Source organism: Drosophila navojoa, chromosome 3, assembly GCF_054131105.1.
Source record: "Drosophila navojoa isolate 15081-1374.11 chromosome 3, UAZ_NAV_1.0, whole genome shotgun sequence".
Taxonomy (NCBI): domain Eukaryota; kingdom Metazoa; phylum Arthropoda; class Insecta; order Diptera; family Drosophilidae; genus Drosophila; species Drosophila navojoa.
In genome coordinates, this window is record NC_142891.1 from 14,126,728 (window position 1) to 14,146,146 (window position 19,419).

Sequence of the window (19,419 nt, forward strand, 5' to 3'; positions counted from 1 at the left end):
TCAATAAGTATTAATAACTCACCATCTCCTCGGTATATATATATAAAAACCGATCGTAATGCGCTCTGGCGCTATCCTCCAATCGCATTTGGCCCAGATCTTCCAGTTCGAGCGGTTCCTTGTAGCCCAGCCAGAGCAGCGAAGTAAGCCACCAGAAGCAGATCTTCGAATAGAATGTGGCCAGCGTATGCTTGTAGCCGATGCAGTCGTAATCCTCCAAATAATCGTCCCGATAACGCTGCAGTATAAGAGTGTATAATCGTATATAAGTCCCAGCAGATTTACCAGATTTAACAACTTTTGATGGAGTTCTCATCAGCCTGAGCTGACGGCTCACACAACTTTGCATCGCTCCAAAAGAAGACAAAGCCAGCCAAAAACTGGACCATAACTCAAAAGCAACTTAGTAACTGGCCTTAAGTTCTGACAACAAATTCCAAGCTGCCTCTCAGTGGCCTCGTCTGCCATGCAAAAAGACAAGATGACATTCGAGTGTCTTGCTTGCATGTGTTACTGCCACTTATAATAATGTGCATGCCCAGTGGTAGAGCAAATATAGGGTATTTCGGGTGGTTGAGAAGGGTTGTAAATAAATAATATTGTATATTGTATATGGTCTTTTTTTAATATATTATTAAAATAAAATTTTCAAAAATCCCAAAAATACGTTCTATATCTGTGCAGTAAAAGGAAATTTATGAAACTCACTTCAAAAGTTTTCTTCGTAAGGATGGCTGATTCTCTGTTGGCACCCAATCTATTAAATTAACTTTATAGGGTTTACTTTAATATTACTTGCTTTGGCTTATACATTTTCTGTATGCCCGATAATGACACTCATAATAAATTTGTGCTTGGCTTCGAAAAAAAACTACAATCAGGAATCCAAATAAAGATAGGCAAATTATAAAAATATAAGTGTTAAAAAAAACCATACTAATAATTATAATAAAAATAATAAATAAAATAAAAATACTTTTTTTTCTATTTTTTGTTAAATTTATTTATTTTTTTATTTTAATATTATTTTTTTTATAATAATATAATACATATATTTTTATATTATATATATACGTATATTTTAATACATATATTTACCTATTAAGTGTAAGAAAATATTATAATAGAATAAATATGTATTCCCTATACGCTGCATGTTTCATTAAATATGATTTATAAAAGATCCTAATAGATTTAATCACTTGCTGATTACAGGGTATTTCTTAGTCAGTTGCAGGACAGCATACTAGTCGTTTTTTTTTGTACCTCATGCTTGCCTTGATGTGCAACACGTTCTGTATGCAGCTCAACGCCTTAACAATGGCACTTCGTCTGGCCAGTCTAGCTGGTCTTCTTCTTCCTTAGGTTTTCCTTTTTTTTGCCTTTTCTTTGAAGGGAAACTGTTGCAGGCTGGCAGCTTTGCTGCAGCTGCTGTGGCAGTTGTGTTGCGGCATTTGTTGCACTTAGCCAAGTCTAAAGCGAGCCGTTTTTGTGGCACTCGTGGTGCGGTCAAGCGCTCAACGCCTTGAAGAATGCAAATGCTTTGCCAAACTGACATAAATAAAATATTTGGCCAGCAGTGCAAAAGGATTTCGAAGAGCTGCAAATCTGCGCTTAACCTCAATTAAAATGTAAACATATTAAAGTCCCAGCACTGAGCGCAGCACTACTCCCGGCCGCCCACGCCTCGGCCGTGCTTTATGATAATCCCTTGTTAAATTAAATAAACCTTTTGCATTGTCAACGTCGGGTGAGTCCTTCACTTTCTTCTACTCCTCGGCTATTTGCTCAGCTAATTTTACGCGCTCGCTCGCTACCAAAATGCAAATGCAAATGCAAACTGCACTGAAATCCACGCCTTCACTCCTCTGCCTCTTTTCCTTCCTGGCCCAAGCTCTTTACCCTCGTCAGAGAGACACCCCCACATATATATACGTATATACAATCAACCGCCTAACCCAACATCCGTTTCTAACAACAACTCAAACAACAACAATAACAACTGCAAAATCTGCAACCGGTTTAAACCATACTCTAATGCAAGTTGGGGTTACTCAGATATCCAATTATAAACTATACTTATTCCTATCTATACTTATTTATAATTTTTATTATCTATTATAATAATATTTTTTTTGTCATTAATTTGAATTTATTAATCATAAAATAAATCTCTTTTAAATGAACATTTTCATAATTAACATTTTAAAATTTTTAATTTAATTTAAACATTAATATTTTAAGTGTATTTGTAAAATTGAAATAATTAAAAACTCAAATTTGAATTATTAAATTAAAATTAGTATGTTGGCATTATTTCAAAAAATATTTTAAATTTTAAAAAATAAAAACATTAAATTTAATTTAATTAAAAATGTTTTGAACAAATGTAAATATATAAGTTAACAAAAAATAATGAAATTCATAAAATAAAATATTGATTTGTTGATTTTGTTAATCAATTAATTTTTTCAATATTTATATTTTTTATATATGTATGTATAAAATTGTTATATGTATGTATTTTTAATTTCTTCTTCATTTAATAATAATTTTATTTAATTGTTAAATTTGTATTTTACTTAATCCATTTACTTTTATTTATTAATTTTTAATTGGTAGTATAAAGAATAAATCATTTAATACTCCAAATTTATAAGCATAGGCAATCTGAATTAGCTAGATATTTTATTTATGCATAACGAAAGCGCATTCATTATTCGAATATACCCCAACTTGTACGCCGTCTTCGTTGTTTGTATTTTCGGGATTGCGCTCAGCGTTGCATGGCATTATTTGCACACACCCTCGGCTCAGCTAGTCTCATTTTACAAGTAGCTACCTCGCACACGCCCCTTTCCCTCACCCGACACCCACAAGCCAGAGCTGCCGCACACTTCCTTTATTAAAATTATGCACTGCATGGCGGCATCCAAATTAGGTTGGGCCTTCCCGTGGCTCTCGTGGAGTAACAGATAAGCGGAGCACGTGAAGCGGCATTTTGTCAGTTGCCGCAGTTTCCGGCTCTCCATAGTTTTGAATTTGGCTGAGGCATGGCAAGCGGAGGGGTGGTGTTGCGGAAAATGTTGACAAATGTCCAGCGCTCAATTGTATGCCAAAGGCTGTGTTTTCGGTTGCCTTTGCCTTGGTTCCCATCGTTTATGCAGCGTAATTCCATTGCCTGCATTTGCTCGCAAAACCCTCGCAACGAACCACTTGCCAAATGTATAGCATACTCAAGGGCGCACTTCATGAGAATTTACATAGTTCTCTCCTCATTTTTTTTTTATTTGTGTTTGGCAGGAAGATGGTGGTGTGCTGCTCCAACCAAAGTTTGCCTTTCAATTGGCTTTTTAGCCTCAGCTGGCATTGATTTGATGTTTGAATATTACTCATACGACATGTGCATGAATATCAGGGAGCACAAGTGGAGGAGAGGAGTGGGACGCATGACTTTACATAAATTTACCAGAAAGGCGAAATCAATAAAAAGAATATTGAATCCAAGCTCAATAAATATATATTGTGTGTTAACACTGAGCCTATATTCAAAGGGTTTTCTCAGCTAGGGTTCGTGAGAACCTTTTTAGATTGGGATAAGCTGCGCTATTTTTAGACAAGTTATGTATGAATATCGGGTTGTTTAAGCTATCGACTGATTGGTTGGTGAGCATAATGAGTACTTTTTTTTAAACTAATATCATAAGATTTTGTAATCGAGTTGTAAATTAGTTTTTGGGTGCATTTAGCACTATAGTATATATTGTATTTTTTAGGTAAAGTCCATAATTGCAGGCGACATTTTAGGAAAGGAGTGAACGTGAAAGTAAGAATGAGTCTGTAGCGAAAACTGACCGATTATGGGAGCGTCCATTTAAAGGCAATTGGCAACATCAATTAAAAATTCTCATACCACCTACAATTCGCTTACTAAAAAATCTATTAAAATCCGCGTGTAGCAAAAGTACGAACTTTATGTAGATTATTAAGTTGATAATACATTTTAAAAATCAAGTAAAATACCTATTTATATTTATGTTATTTATTCTATCGAACTATTTACCCAGTTATATTAATTTTATTTATTCTATCTATATCTATATATTAATAATTTAAAAATAAAATAAGATAAAAAACTATATCTATTATTAGACCGCAAATTTGTTACTATTATGATGACCGCAACTGTATATATAAAATATAAAAAAATAATTATTTTTGTTTATTTAAAAAAAACTATAAATATATATATGTAGCCTCGCCTCCTGTTAAACAATATTGAATATCCACATTTTGGCAAACTTTAACGCAGCACACAGAGACACACACACACACACCCATAAAGAGACACACCCACGCACGTGTGGCAGTTGAACTAGTTTCGGCATTCGGCTGCATCTTCAGGTATGCAACAGCATTAGTGCATTTGGCTGCATAACAATGGCCGCGCACAGAGTTAAGGTGCAAGTTCTTTTGGTGCTCGTTTATGGACTGCAGCAGCAGCAGGAGGATCGGGAGCAGACGGTGGGTGAATGTATAAACAGCCGTAAGCTGTGAGCTTTATATGAAGTCCAAGTTGTTTGCCCACGCCACACCACCACGCCCACTGTCTTGGCATAAGAGGCAAGCAGGGCAGAAGCGCCCAATGTAACTTTAATGTTTTTATTTGCTTTGCTACTTTGGAGCGCTTATTGCGCTGTGCCTCTTTTAGTGTTTGTTGTTGTTGTTGTTGTTGTTGTTATTGTTGTGGATATCTGTGCATTCGTGTGGCATGTTCTGTGTGTCTTGTGTGTCCTGTGTGGCAACTTTGGATTTCCGGTCTCAAGCGGAAATAATGTCAAGCATGAGAAGACACAACGACCGAAGCCATCCACTTTCCACATCGTTCGCCTCTTTCTACCGCCTCTTTAAATATTTAACTATCTGTTGGGCAATATCATATATGCATGAATGTTAATTCGATAAGCGGGGTTTTTCGAGCGAGACAGGTAGAGAATGTGAGCGAGAGAGAAGAAGAGGGAGTGAAAGAGAGAGAAAGTGAACGGCAGGGAGAAAGAAACTGAACTGACGATAGAAAGAGAGAGACAGATTGAAAGAGAGGGAGACAGAGAGAGAGAGGCAGAGAGAGAGAGAGAGACAGACATAGCAGAGGAGAGTACAAAGTAAATCATTATTCTCCGACTTCAAAAGAATATTTCTCGAGTTAACCATAGCGCCATGCACCACCGAGAGAGAAAAAGACTTACGCCAATTTATGATAAATGAACACGAAAATTTTCCCTAGAGCTAGGATTGGTAGATTCTAAGCCAATATTATGCCAGCCCACTCAAAAAGAGAGAATTCAAATGCGTTCGGTTCCGTCTCCTTGGAGCTCACCATTTGTAATTAATTTGCTGATTATGATTTATAATATCAAATTTGTATTTATGTAAATGGCGTACTCACCTCTTTATAAATGGTATATCCATCCAGTGCAGCCAAGACCAATAGACAAATCACCGTTACGCTGAGCAGGCAGGTCTCCAGCTCAAGGAGCTCTTCGTAATAGGCCACCTCGGCGAGCTCATCGATGCGCAGCAGAAAAATCAACATTTCTATGGCGATGCTGCCGTAGAGAAAGTCTATGAAATGAGACGGTGTTTGATTAATTTAGCTGGCATCAAATTATCTGACCAGCAGACACACACAATAACAAACAAAAAGAGAGAGAGGGACAGATGGAGATGGAGAGAGAGAGAGAGTTAGTGGGAATGGAAGCAAGTCAGACGCACCTGTCATCTTTTTGCGCTCGAGCACACGATGATAGCACATTAGCATAATTGTCAACAGGACGGCAGCGAGGGCATTCCGCACGGCGCCCGTGCCAATGATAATCAGAACATTCAGCTCCTTGGGCGTTGAGTCAAAGAGCTGATACAGCTGCTCCGTCCGGCGCTGGGGCAGCAGACTCCTGGCCAGCTCGAGACTGTTAACGGCCAGCAGAAGCAGCGAAACAGCTGCGCGCAAATTGTGAAAGGCCAGCAAAGTTTTATGGCACCTGAAACGAGAGAGGGAAACGTGGGTGTTTTCAAACAGGTTGCTCTGTACATAGGCTAGGTAGGTAGGATCCACTAGGCAAGGTCGCAGTAGTAGTAGTATTGAATGCATAAATAGCACAATATCAACAGTTTTTTGGTTTAATTAAGTGGAGTGCATGGCACAGCCAAGCCAGATAGCTAAAGGACCCAGTCGAATAGCTGAGACTGTGACTGTGTGTGTGTGTGTGAGTTTGTGTCTGTGTGTGTATTCAAGTGTTCTTTGTAATTTCCACAATTATATTCAAGTGTTTATGCGACTTCTCTTTAGCTGAGCTTCCACTCACACAGCCATACGAACTCGTCTATTTGCTCTTGCTCATGTTGCCTGGCCATAATCTTAAGTGTGATATATGACGGGCACTGGAGTGGTCCACTTTTTGATTGCATTGCCATGGTTTTGATTCAAATTAGCTAACTAAGTTTTAATAGCCAAGTGAATAGAATCTGACCGCAGATTAATCGGATTACGAGACAGACAGAGAGAGAGAGAGAGAGAGAAAGAGAGAAAGAGAGAGAGAGAGAGAGAGAGAAAGAGTGAGAGAGAGGTAGGTAATCAGTAGAACTTTTGCTAAATTCCCTTAGTTTGCAATTGAGAAGCATATGGATAAATGAGAGATTAGCTTATGGAAAAAGCAATTATGTTGGTATGAAATATAGAATTTATAATCGAACATCAATTCTCTCGACATAAACTTGACTAATGAGAGTTGGTTATAATATAAAGCTATGCTCATTAAAGCTAAATGAACTAAATGCAATAAATTTTGTATACATATTTTAATAAGTAGTTAGTATATATTTAATAAATAACTAATTTTATGTAAAATGTATTTATAATGTGCATATTTAATATATATTTTGTAAATAATCAGTGTAAGGTTTACTATAAATTTAGTGTATATTTTATTAAAAATTTAATGGCAATTAATATAAGTCATAATTAAGCTCTGCGAGACTTCAAATAAAATGAATATTTTATATTATCAATTTCAGACTCCAGGAGGTTTAAATGTTTTCTTTTGAAATGAATTATTCTAGTTAAAGTCTAAGTAAATATTACCTTATACTGCAATAGCATATGTATTTTTATGAAGACAGCTATATGCTATAATTAATATAATATCATAGATGAGTTTATATATACAAAAGATAGCTATCATATATCAATCTATAGGTACTATGTGAACTTTTAAGGGGTTCCGTTAAAAAACTATTCATATCAAAATATCTTAGGCATTTACTTCTTGAGAAAACAACAACGCAGATCTAACAAAAACAACAAAAGAACATTCAAATAAATTTCAAATTAAATAATACATAGATGAATTATAGAGATGAATTATAGAGAAATCAATTATAAGTAAAAAAAAAAATTTAAACTTTTTTCAAATTAAAAGCAAAATTGTAATTAAAAACTAAGAAACTGAAAATTGTGCTTAGAGTAAATTCAATATCTATAAATGCATTACCAATTCAATATACAAATTTGCTTCCTCTACGCTAAGTTTTTATTTTTTTTTTTTTTGTCTTCTATGTATATATCCTGCTCACACAAATATATTTAATGATGTGCAAAAATGTGGCATACTTTTTGGCTGCACAACGTGAACATTTACACGTTTGCACATGGCTGACAAAAAAAAACGCACAACTAACTGGGGGATAAAGAGAGATAGAGCGAAATGGAGCTAGTGGCGGTTAGAGGGGGGAACAGAGTGCTGGAGGGAGGGGAAGAGGCTGGCACACAGTTAACCTGCGTCCGCAATGCCGTTGAAATATTATTTATGGCGAATACATTGTTGCATATACCATTTGGTGCAGAGGCGTGCCCAATGCAAGGAAGCACAGACACACACATAAACAGAGAGTAAGACAGAGAGAGAGAGAGAGAGAGGGAGCAGAAGATCGTGTGGGTATACATTTTTAGGGGGTTACCCGTGCAATTGTGGCTTGATTTTAATTTTTTAGCGCGCCGGCAAATTTTTGGAAAGTTTTTGTTTATTTATTTCTTGGGCAATTTTATTTATTGTGCTCCCAGACAGTCTATAAATTTAATGAAAAACGCCTGGCCTGACAGGCGGACAGCCAGAGAGCCAGACAGACAAAAGACAGACGACTCTTACATATTAATTACATTTTTGACCGCTCTAAAAGTGCATGAATAATTGATTTGCAATATTTTTTGGGAAAAACAAATTATTTGTTGCTTTTGGTTTCATTTTCATTTTTCCTGTGCTCGCCGGGCAATGTGCTTTTAAATGCAGTATGCAAAAGAAAATAATAAAAAATGCAAAGCTATTCGAAATTGTTTACTAAATTTTTTTTTTTTTTTTTTTTTTTTTTTGCATTGTTCGAATTTTAGTTCTGGCCAGACTCAGGTGCAACATTTTTTATTGATGGCAAAATTTGTTTTTTTTTTCCCCTTGCCTTAGCGGTAGCATTTGCAAATTAATAGTCGTTGATTGAAAAATTTGAACAGTTCCTATAATTTGTATATATATTGACTATGTAGCCGATGTTTATGTACATTTGTGTGTGGGCGTGTGTGAGTATATGAGTGTGTGTCCATCACTTTGTTGTCCAAACATTTTTTGCACCTGGTAAATTGGTAAATGATAAATGATATCTGATGAAATTTTAATTATTTTAGTCGACCAACTAAATTGGAGAATTTCCTTTTATCTAAAAATATTGTTGGTTGATGTAAAATACGTTGCATGATTCGAGCTTTGCTGCGGGCCAATAAAGGAATAATAAATAAATTGTTTTCTCTAAACATAAGTCAATTTGTAGCTTGAAATTGCTTCGAGCTCGAATTCGGTAAATACAATTTTAAATGAAAATAAAATAATCATAAGTTGTTTTAAATTGAGGCTGTTGTGTGCTTATATGTTTCGAGTACTCAATATTCACTCTAAAACGTGTGCTAAAGTAAAATAATCAACATTTCTTTGTAAAATGTAACAAAATAAAATAATCTTTAAAGATTTTAAAGATGCAACAAATAGAAATGGCATTTGAGGAAATTGTTGTATATGATTATACATCCGCAACTACACCACGGTATGCAGTCATTCTATCTCCCTCCCTCACACACGGAGAATCGTGTAGCCACAGCAGCTTTGTGCAAGCTTTAAGTCTCACACCAACACTACTAAAGGTAGGAAGCGCTATTAACAGTGAGTGCCGTACTCCACTGTTAATCGAGTCAGCCCATCTCTGCTGTTAATAGTGTGGCTCTTGGCTGTTACCAGAGTCAGTCTCTGTCGTTAACAGACTAGCCGCTATTAACAGAGACGCCTCGTCACAACTGCACAGCAACAGTAGCAAGCGCTGTTAACAGAGTGGTTCTCTGCTGTAAACAGACTGTCTTTATAAAAGACAGCTGAACTGAGGGCACTAGCCGAGAGGGCGAACAACGGTTATATACATATATTACAATCGACACGTTAAGTTAAAGTTAATAATATATTTATATTATAGTAAGCTTAGCGATACTAATGGTTCTATGTGTAAACACAAAGCTAAGAAGATCCCATTGGGAACATTGGGAACGTGCCCATGGATTCCCTGCATTCACATTTTCAAGTATTTAGCTCTTGAACTAATCGAGACTCCACTTCATATACGGAGAGGCAAATAGATATCGACTATGCAGTACCTTTCATATATACATTGTGTCTTTAAATAGTTCCATTGAGCTTAATTATGAAACACTTGATTTTTATTGCTGTTTCACTTCTCTACAGACATTTAAGCCCTCAAACAAAAAAACGTGAATGGAACTAGACCGATAGATACCCTAGATATAAACTAAATTGGGTTTGTTGTAATTCTAAATGAGATTGTAGTAGACAATTTAACAACTGGAATTCCAATGCAAATTTCAGTATATTATAAGACTGTATATACTCTCTACATTTACTATACCTTGCTGTTTGTCCAAATTAAAAACTATATTTTTTTAAGCTTTTACTTGTTGCCCACTTTAACCAATATACCCTCAACATACTCTACTCCATATACAAACTGCAAACCAATATCCCCTTCTTTTGCACCCTCACTAGAGGCAGGGTATTAAAGCAGACAACATTATAGACAAAACAAAGTTTCGCACACATCTTAAATGCAATTTCTTGTTGTCTGATTTGTTGGAGAACATGTACAACAGCTTTTCACACTCTGTCCAACTGTCCGCACCTGTTTCCTCTCTGGCTGCCACACCTTTACGTAATGCTCGAGCGTCAAATTAAGATATCTAATAAAACTTAAAATACACTCGACTCTTGATTTCAATTGGAGCGAATGATTTGTTTACCAAATGATCCAAAAATACCAGAAAATTGCAGTTGCAGTTGCTGTTGCACTTGCAGATGTTGCAGTTGCTGTTGCTGTTGCGGCAGCTGTTGTTGCCTTGGCACGGGACGCTATTTCTCAAGTGCCGGATATATTATGGCCATCGGGAGCTGATTTTTTATGAATGAGTCCGGGGCACAATGAGTGCACTCACGAGTGAGAGTGCAAGTGCGATTCATTGTTGTTGTTGTTGTTGTTGTTGCATTAATTTCGAACTGTTTATTGATGTGCATCCTTAGCTCTGTTTTGTATTTTTTTTCTCCTTCCTCTGCTCGGGTGTGCGAGTGATTTTCATGTACTTGAAGTACGGTGCACTGAGCTCTATTAGTTTCGGATATCAATGATATTTGGAATAAATTCAAGTGGCCTTTGAATTGCTCTAAATTGGAAGCGTGCCTCGAATTCATCCACTTGTTAAGCATTTTGTTTACATTTGACTCATTTGAATTTACGTGTTTGATATTTTTACGGTCAAGTTCAAATGGAAGGGAAAATCAGTTATTAAGTCAAAGTCTAACAGATTATTTCATTAAACTGAGGCTAATTTGTCTTAATGGTTGCTCTAATCGCAAATGAAACTGAAAACCTTTCCTAACATTTTACAGCTTGACTGATATCTTGCGGAAAATAGGTATATGGAGTATATATTTTAAGAATCGAGTTATCTGCTCGTCATCAGCGAATATGCATACCGAATAAATACTTCAATCTTTCAAGAATGTCAATGTATTTATAAAGCAAAACAAATGCAAAGCTCGAGTAAGTTTTTACGACATTTATGAACTTATAAGAATAATTATTTAAGCTGGGGCATGCCCAGTTATTCACTAATTGCTCAAATTTTATAAACATTCAGCTGACAAATCATATCAAATTTAAATTGGAAGCACGTAAACGTTCTCATGGGAATTTTCGAAAAAATATTTTATTGGGCTAGCCGATCGTTCGACTCTGTTACAATTTTCAATTTTTACTTAAGAATTGATTGATAAAACAAAAATAAAGTATTACAATTTTATTATATTTAAATTAATTATTGCAATAAATTGAAGTTATATATATTATATATGTCATATTAATAATTTTTTTTTTAATAATTTTTATTTTTTTTATATAACTGTTTGAAATATTATTTATATGAATTTTTTTGATTAGGGTTTTTTTTTAATTTGTTAAATTAAGAATATAAAGTTTAAATAAATTAAATGAATATTAATAAATTCAACTTTAAAATATATATTTATCTTTAAATAATAATTATCAATATTTTTTTAATCAATTTTATTCGTTTGTTTATTTGCTCAAAGGCCTTTCCAACATATGAATTGATAGCTTAAGTGCATCGCATCCATATTTGTGCCACATTCCTAGGCATTTGTGCGTGGACTTACTTTAATTAAGTCCATTGAATCGACCGCAGATAAATATGTATATGACAACAAATATTGAAATGACAAAGCGGGCAACTGTTTAATGCTTTGCCGGCTGCAGCTGCTGCTTCCATTTCGAGCTGATGATGAAGATATATGCGCATATTGAATGACCAATGACCAATGATCCGGCGATCCGAGTTACAAACTGCCGCCACGCCACGCCACGCCACACCACGCCAAGCCAGAGCAGAGCAAAGTAGTCTGTGATACAGTTCAGTTCATTTACGAGCTATTCGATGGCCAAGCACGCTGATGACAAGACCAAATAACCAAAACAGCATCGAGCAAACAAAAAAAAAAAAAAACGCCAACCAAAACACAGTTCGAAACGAAATTCCTATGAAAACTTGTGCCCGTCTCTTGATTACATGTATCTGTCCCTCGGTGTCTCTTGCCGTCCGTATGCAAACTGGAGTAAACTTTTATTAATTGAGCTGGGCAAATGTATGCATACAATACAATATATAGATATCTCTGTATATGTATGTACCCATGCACGTCAAGCAAAGAACAACGATGACGTCGCAATGCAGCCACAGCCACAGCAGCAGCCACAGCCACAGCCACAGCCACAGCAACCACAGGCAATCGCAAGCGCCGCCACCTCCAGCAACGTTCATTGATCCACAGCCAGAGGCGTATGCGACACTTTATACACTATGAAATGCGTGTCATACAGCTAGAAAAAGCTGCAAAAAGACTTTCGTAACTAAATAATTTCTAGTAAAATATCGCATTAATATCTACAGCCTAGTCCAAATATTGTAATATCGTAAGACCAGTTATATATAATATAACATAAGCTAATTATAAATATAAATATAGTTCTAACTGAGCTCAGGAGCACTGATGATCTACCCTAATTCAGTTTAACCTAACCCCAACCCAGTATTCATTGGAACCTAGCTGAACTTAAGCTAACCAAAACTTTTACAATCTTTACTTTTTCAATCCTTTCAAATTATATATGTATTTTTAGTAATATAAGTATATATTTTGCGTCTTCATCATATTTTGTGACGAGGCACTATAGTTATTATCATTAAATAAATAATAATGTAAAATTAAAAAATGAAAATAATAATGTAAATATACAAAAAGCAATAATAAACTTTTATACATATATATACTTTATATATATTTTGATATATACATATGTATATGTATCAGAAAATCAATATATATTTACTTCGTATCAGTGTTATTTTATTTTTGCCTTTAAAGTTTATTTTATTTTAATTCCATCTCAAATCTAACATGCATATCACAATCTAACAATGTACAATCTAACATGCATATCACATAATAAATTGTTTAAATATTCTTAACTTAAATTGTTAACGAAAAGTACATATTTAAGTAAATTTTAATTTTTCTTAATATCAAGATAAAAATTTTTGAAATTTAATTATGATTAATACATTCTTCCAGCAACATATGTGTTTTCCTAGAGTATCCATTCGGCTTTCAATAAAAATATTTCTAGATCCATAATATTTATAAAATTGCTGGGAATTATTGCTGTTTTTATTATTTTTCTTTTTTATTTGACTTTTGTCACGGCTGTCAGTAAATAATTCAAATGATTTTGCAACTAGATTTGGATTTCATGTTTTGTGTCGCCTGTCGGCCGTCGGCTGTCGTTGGCGCTCGATGGAAATGTATCTTTTGATATATAATATAGATTTACATCTATGCATGTGCCAGTGTCTGCATCTGTTCTGTTTATTCATTTAAATCGTGCAGTCGGTCGGTCGGTCATTAGGCGAGTGTCTGGGGACGTATAAAAGCCAAAATTCGAATTAAATAGCGAACAGTGAACAGAGAACCATGGGATTTTCACAAAATGAGATATTCAAATGTTTTACTAAGAAATATGTATGCATCTTCAAGATACTCAGATACACACACACATATATATCAAATTATATATGTATGTATGTATATAAGTTTTATGAAAAGTAATACGTGGCTGGAACATTTTTGATTTCATTGTTGTCTGTTTGGTTGTGCTTTTCATTTATTTCAACAGCTGGCCAAGCGCCACATGAGTAATTTGCTCCTCTTCCCCCTTTTACACATATGTATATGTATGTATATGTATATGTATGTGTATACAATGACTCTGCGGGCCTGTTGCCTTTCGCATGTTGTTTATAAACGCACGTTGCTATATTTAAATAAAAGTTCCCAATTTGTTTATCTCCATAGAATATTCACATGCTTCGAGTCACTTGTTCCGCTTACTCAAGAGAGTTAGTCGGAGTGTGGAGAACAGGGGAAATTCGAATTGACAGTGAAAATGTTACAAAACACTAAACCAAGAGATACAAATCTAAATATAGTTTATATGACGCAGCAAACCTAGAACAAACATAAATGTGTTACGAATGCTCTAGCCGCGAGTGCTGCAGGCAGAGATACCTAGAAATCAATCATTAAATAGCTAATGTCGATCATTATCATGTTGACTAAAAGTTGTCATTATCATCAAGCGAAAAGCGAAAAAGCATTATCAATTTCAGTATTATTAGCTTACACTTTATTACTACGATCGTCGGTATTAAAGATCTATTGCTATTAAAATGATGTTGACATCACCATACGATCATCATTATCTATATAGCAATCATAATAATCAATATCGATATTATTATTTTAATCTTCCCATCATAATCATTCTCAGTTTTATTAGCTTCTTCATAATCAACCTCTTTATCCTGTTTAGCAACACTTACATCTTGCTTATTATAATTATCTACGTTCAAATCATCATCGACATCGTAATTGAAACAATAGTATTTTTATATTATAGCTGTAACTATCATTATTATTATGATTAGTTATAGGATCTCATCACAATATGTTCTAAAAATTTATAGACAATGATCAATTTTTAATCTAACTCTAAATCTATACCGAAAGTTGTTAAAACAAAAATAAGAAAATATGTTTTAAGAATCAGATCAACTCAAAAAGAAAATCAAAGCTATATCGACAGATTGGTGTAAACTCGACCTCATGGAAAGGAACGTTCCGATTAAGATGCTGCCAGACGAATCAATTTTTGGCTTTCGATTCTACGACACAGTTTTGAAAATTCATATTTTTTTTACAATCGGCTTAATAAACATACAATCACAAATTTCGATACGATACTAGAAAATTACAAAAATTAAAAACTGCAGCTAGGATCGGTTCTTAAAATTCTCAAGCATGTTTCAACTGACCGCTCGCCCAACCATCCATCCAAACATTTGCTGTCATTCGACTAAACGGACCTTATACCGTGCTTCAATAGTGTCCTGTGCACAGTCAGGCCCTCGGAGAGCTGATGCAACACTACGGATTTCGAACGGCTTTGCACCAGATTCCGTCCCACACGAGGCACGAGCGAACGCAACAGAATTGGCATAAATGTTTTCATGATAATTGGAGACGGCATTTTACGCAAAATTTACAATTTTAAAAGTGAAAACGAAAAACAAAAAACTGAACACAAATGCTTGGTTACAAACGGAAATCTATAAATCGAATAAACATTCTCCCACATACAGTACACATAGCTGAATTTACGATTGCTTCGATGCAAAACTTTTCGAAGCAACTTTTCCGAAACATTTCGAAGGCTGCTTGTCAATCCTCTCCCATCTGTATGTTTGAGGAAAGTCACGAAATTTTCCAATTAATATTCCAATGTATTTTTAAAAATCCCATTCAGTTGAAATTTCAGGCTCTCTCATGAATATATCATAATGAAAAATGGGCATGAATCGAATATGAATATTTAGTTATATGTACATACATATACATACATATAGTATATACGAATCATATTAGATTTTAGATCAATGAAATTTACAAATTGTTTTGTTTGCTAGATATGGACAGATATACGTAAGTACATATGTATCTGTGTATCTGATAATGCATGATAAAGATATTTATTAAAATATATGTTTATTTATATACAATATGCAATTACACATTTCATTTAAGAATTCTAAAGTATTATTTGCATTATTAAATTAATTGAAACTCACCGATCATATTTTTTCCATACATAAATGCATCCAATAATCAGCACGCATATGCAAAGGCATGTTAATATATATTTCACACGATCTATACCGCAAATGTCGGTCTTTAGATTATCATAAGTATCACGCGAGCTATTGAACAATTGATCACAGCGTATAAGATTAAAAACCGGACCCATTTTGACGAAGCCCCCCCAAAAAAAAAAAAAAAGAAAAATACTGAAGCCGAATCTAATAACTTTTCAGAGATCACGAAGAAATGAATACATTAATTTTGAGCTTCACACATTTTGAATACATTTATTTCAGATATCATTTAGATTTTCCACAAACACTGGGCCAGACGATTCTTCTGCCACATTCATAGTTTTATTTTGCGCACGAGGAATATGTCGATATTTGGAAACCGCACAGAAAATTGAAAATGTAAACAAATTATATTTCGCAATTACAAATATACAGAGCAGCAACTAGTTTTCTATACGTACTTATTTTATTGTACTTGTTTTGCTTCAAAAGATGTTTCGTATTTTAGATACACACATTGTATCTGTATATAGCATGTGTGTGTGTGTATGCATGTATAGCATATAGTATATAAACATAAAACTCACGCCGCGTTCGCGTTTTACTTTTAATTTGGTGTGTTTTATCGCAATTATTGTGAATATAAACAAAACGGTAGAGACATTAAATGAAATATGCGCACGTTTCTACTGATTCGAAGAAGACCGAACAATTTTCCCGTTAGTGGCAGCTGCCCCAACCGTCTGCAGCTGAGTAGCGCAACGTACTGAAGGAAACGGTCAACGAAGAATTCTCGCTCAAGAAGCTGTGCGTGCGTGAGAGACAGACAGTGGGAGAGAGCGAGGGAGAGCGCCAGCTTGCAAGCAAAACAGCCGAGCGACCGAGCAACGGAGCATGCATGCACGTGCACGATCGCGCAAAAGCTTTCGCGCATTTCGTTTATTCTTTTACCCTCTACAAATAGCAGAGCGAGGCATGTCAAACGGATATACAGACATGCCCTGCGCTTGCAAGGAAATTTCACTTTTCAATTTCAATATTTTCTTAGCAAAGCCAAACAAGTTTTAAATAAATGATGTTTATTTTTACAGTCAGGTACTAAAGTTCACATTTTACGTACTATTTTCATGTAAGCATGCATGTACGAGGTATATTTTAGTTGGGCACTTGTCGAATACTAGCCTCTCAGTGTGTCGTTACGTAAGTTTGTTGATTTTTGTGTTGTCTGCATTGTTTTTGTTTACATGTGTTTTGCTTATTTGCCGGTGTTTGGCTACAGTTTGAAAGTCGCTGACTGTCAAACTGCATGAAATGTGAAACAGCCGGTTTTGAATTTAAAGAGACGACTTGAAATTATCGTTGCTTGGTTGGAAATGTAGAAAATAGGAAAATCATGCTACCTGCCAAGTTTTTTTTTTAATATTTATTATTATTTATTACCCTTTTTTATAATTCCCCAAATTTAGGTTCTCCTCCTGCAGGTCGAATACGTTGCTGTCGCTTAAAATGCTACATGGCCTTAGGCTGCCCCAGAGATTGTTGCTTCCACTTCTAAAATGTCAAACAATAACTTGGGGAAAGCGCAGCTTGGCCAGTGATGCTATACTGCCCACTGTGCTGGTACACGGTGGTGCCGGGCATATAGACGCCGACAAGGTGGAATGCGTGAAGTTGGGCGTCAAGCAGGCAGCGCAACGAGGCTATAAGGCCATGCTGGAGACGGGCAGCGCCCTGAATGCTGTGGAGCAGGCGGTCATGGTTCTTGAAGCAGATATTCACTTCAATGCCGGCTATGGATCCGTGCTGACAGAGAATGGCAATGTGGAAATGGATGCGTCGATCATGGACGGCTCCCGACTGGAAGGCGGCTGCGTTACAATGGCACGGAGCATAATGCATCCCATTAGCCTGGCCAGGTGTGTCATGGAGAAGACGAATTATCGGTTTCTAGCAGGCGACGGCGCCATGCGCTTGGCCAAAGAGGAAGGATTCGAAATTCTACCCAAGAATGCCTTGGTCACAGAGGCATCGCAGAAACTCCTCAAAGTATTTAAGATCTCAAATACTGACACGCATTTCAACGTGGTTCCGGGCACCGTTGGCGCTGTGGCCATTGATGCGGGCGGCAATGTGGCAGCAGCGACCTCAACAGGTGGTCTAACAGGTAAGTTGTCGGGTCGTGTTGGGGATTCGCCAATACTGGGAGCTGGCACCTATGCGGACAATGAGGCAGGTGCTGTCTCAGCCACTGGACACGGCGAGTCGATCATGCGCTACAATTTGAGCTCACGCGTCTTGGCGCTGGTGCGGCACAAGAATTATTCGATACAGCAGGCAGTGGAGGAGGTGCTACAAAATATGACCGCTCATTTCAAGCAGACGGGAGGCCTAATAGCCATCGATCATCGAGGCCAGCTAGGCATCTATTTTACCACTGAACTCATGTCCTGGGCCTATCAGCAGGGCAAGGAGCTGCACTGCGGCGTAGAGTTTGGTGAGGATGAAGTGGAGATTGTGGACGATGATACATAGAGCTTAAAGAAATAGATGTATAGAGCAGAACATTAACCTATAATTTATAATTTATATCTATAATAAATAAACATTTTCTAATTTAAAACTGGTCGCAGCCAGAACAATGAGATTGAAAACCACTCAAATGGAACTACAAAAATCACAGCTGCCGCAGATGGTAAATAAGCGATTGCCCGTTGGCTGTGCCTCTATGAAGAACTGCAGCGCCTGGGTGCAGTTCAGCTCGTGTTCGTTAACTTTCTGTTTAATCAATTGCTCCAATTGCGGCTTGTCTGCGGCGTGCTCAAATCGTGCACCACATTCGCAAGTGTATAGAGATTTGAAGCGCTGCAGCGACTTGATCAAACACACGGGACAAATCAGTTCATGAACTTTTGGATCGGTGTCCGGCTCAGTATACAGTGCTTCCAGGTGCTGCTCTTGTAGGGCATACCATTCATTCACATCGGAGAGCAGCTCCTCATAGACATGCTGTTCCAGTTCCAAATCCTGGTCCAGTTCTTTTAGCTCTAATCGTAAAATTTCTTCGAGCTCCGACTAGAAATCAAGTTTAATTAACTAGTTCTTAATATTTTGTGGCACCAAATTACCAGTTGCACTTTCCGATTTCCATCGACTCTGTCGTTGCGTGCATTTAAAATCCGTATGCGACATTTCTGTGGGTTAAACAAGTTGAATTTTAGCTACAGTGAAACCACTCAATTTTTTCCTTACCTCTCGCAGCATTTCGCGCAACTTTGGCATGCCTATGCGTTGTTGTCTGGCCACATTTTGTGCATGACGTTTTTGTTCAACACTCGTATGGTTAATAGGACTGCTGGGACACTGCATTTGAGCACACAATTCTAAGAAATAAGCAATAATATGAAATGTCTACAAACTGTGAAATGCGCGGGCGAACGCCACCAACCACAGCTGATTTTTCTTATCGGTAATTTATCGAAGAACAA

At 36.2% G+C, this 19,419-nt stretch overlaps 3 protein-coding genes across 3 annotated transcripts in view; 1 reads left to right on the plus strand and 2 right to left on the minus strand.

Annotated features, from left to right (window-relative positions):
- The window catches only part of Sur (Sulfonylurea receptor), a 63,299-nt gene extending 46,059 nt beyond the window's left edge, over positions 1–17,240 (minus strand). The window contains exons 1-4 of the mRNA XM_089258625.1: positions 15,911–17,240; positions 5,773–6,038; positions 5,447–5,622; positions 23–238 (exon numbers count right to left, since the gene is read on the minus strand). Of these exons, the coding sequence (XP_089114751.1) occupies positions 23–238; positions 5,447–5,622; positions 5,773–6,038; positions 15,911–16,086 (834 nt within the window). The 5' untranslated portion in view covers positions 16,087–17,240. The remainder of the gene's footprint in view (positions 1–22; positions 239–5,446; positions 5,623–5,772; positions 6,039–15,910) is intronic.
- Positions 17,241–17,355: 115 nt separating this feature from the next.
- Positions 17,356–18,554, plus strand: LOC115563066 (putative isoaspartyl peptidase/L-asparaginase GA20639). The gene has a single exon (XM_030385446.2). The coding sequence runs from the start codon at positions 17,441–17,443 to the stop codon at positions 18,464–18,466; it is 1,026 nt and encodes a 341-aa protein (XP_030241306.1). The 5' UTR covers positions 17,356–17,440; the 3' UTR covers positions 18,467–18,554.
- Ripalpha (RPA-interacting protein alpha) lies at positions 18,487–19,419 on the minus strand. The gene is made up of 3 exons (XM_030385448.2): positions 19,184–19,419; positions 19,060–19,125; positions 18,487–19,006 (listed from the first exon to the last, which is right to left on the minus strand). The coding sequence occupies exons 1-3, from the start codon at positions 19,298–19,300 to the stop codon at positions 18,590–18,592; spliced, it is 600 nt and encodes a 199-aa protein (XP_030241308.1). The 5' UTR covers positions 19,301–19,419; the 3' UTR covers positions 18,487–18,589.

Excerpts from the sequence above, each read along its gene's own strand:
- LOC115563066 (XM_030385446.2), top strand. The coding sequence starts at position 17,441 with ATGCTACATGGCCTTAGGCTGCCCCAGAGATTGTTGCTTCCACTTCTA.
- Ripalpha (XM_030385448.2), bottom strand. The coding sequence starts at position 19,300 with ATGCAGTGTCCCAGCAGTCCTATTAACCATACGAGTGTTGAACAAAAA. Across the intron at positions 19,126-19,183 it reads TGCGCGAAATGCTGCGAGAG|AAATGTCGCATACGGATTTT; the intron begins GTAAGGAAAAAA and ends TTTAACCCACAG. Across the intron at positions 19,007-19,059 it reads GAAATCGGAAAGTGCAACTG|TCGGAGCTCGAAGAAATTTT; the intron begins GTAATTTGGTGC and ends CTTGATTTCTAG.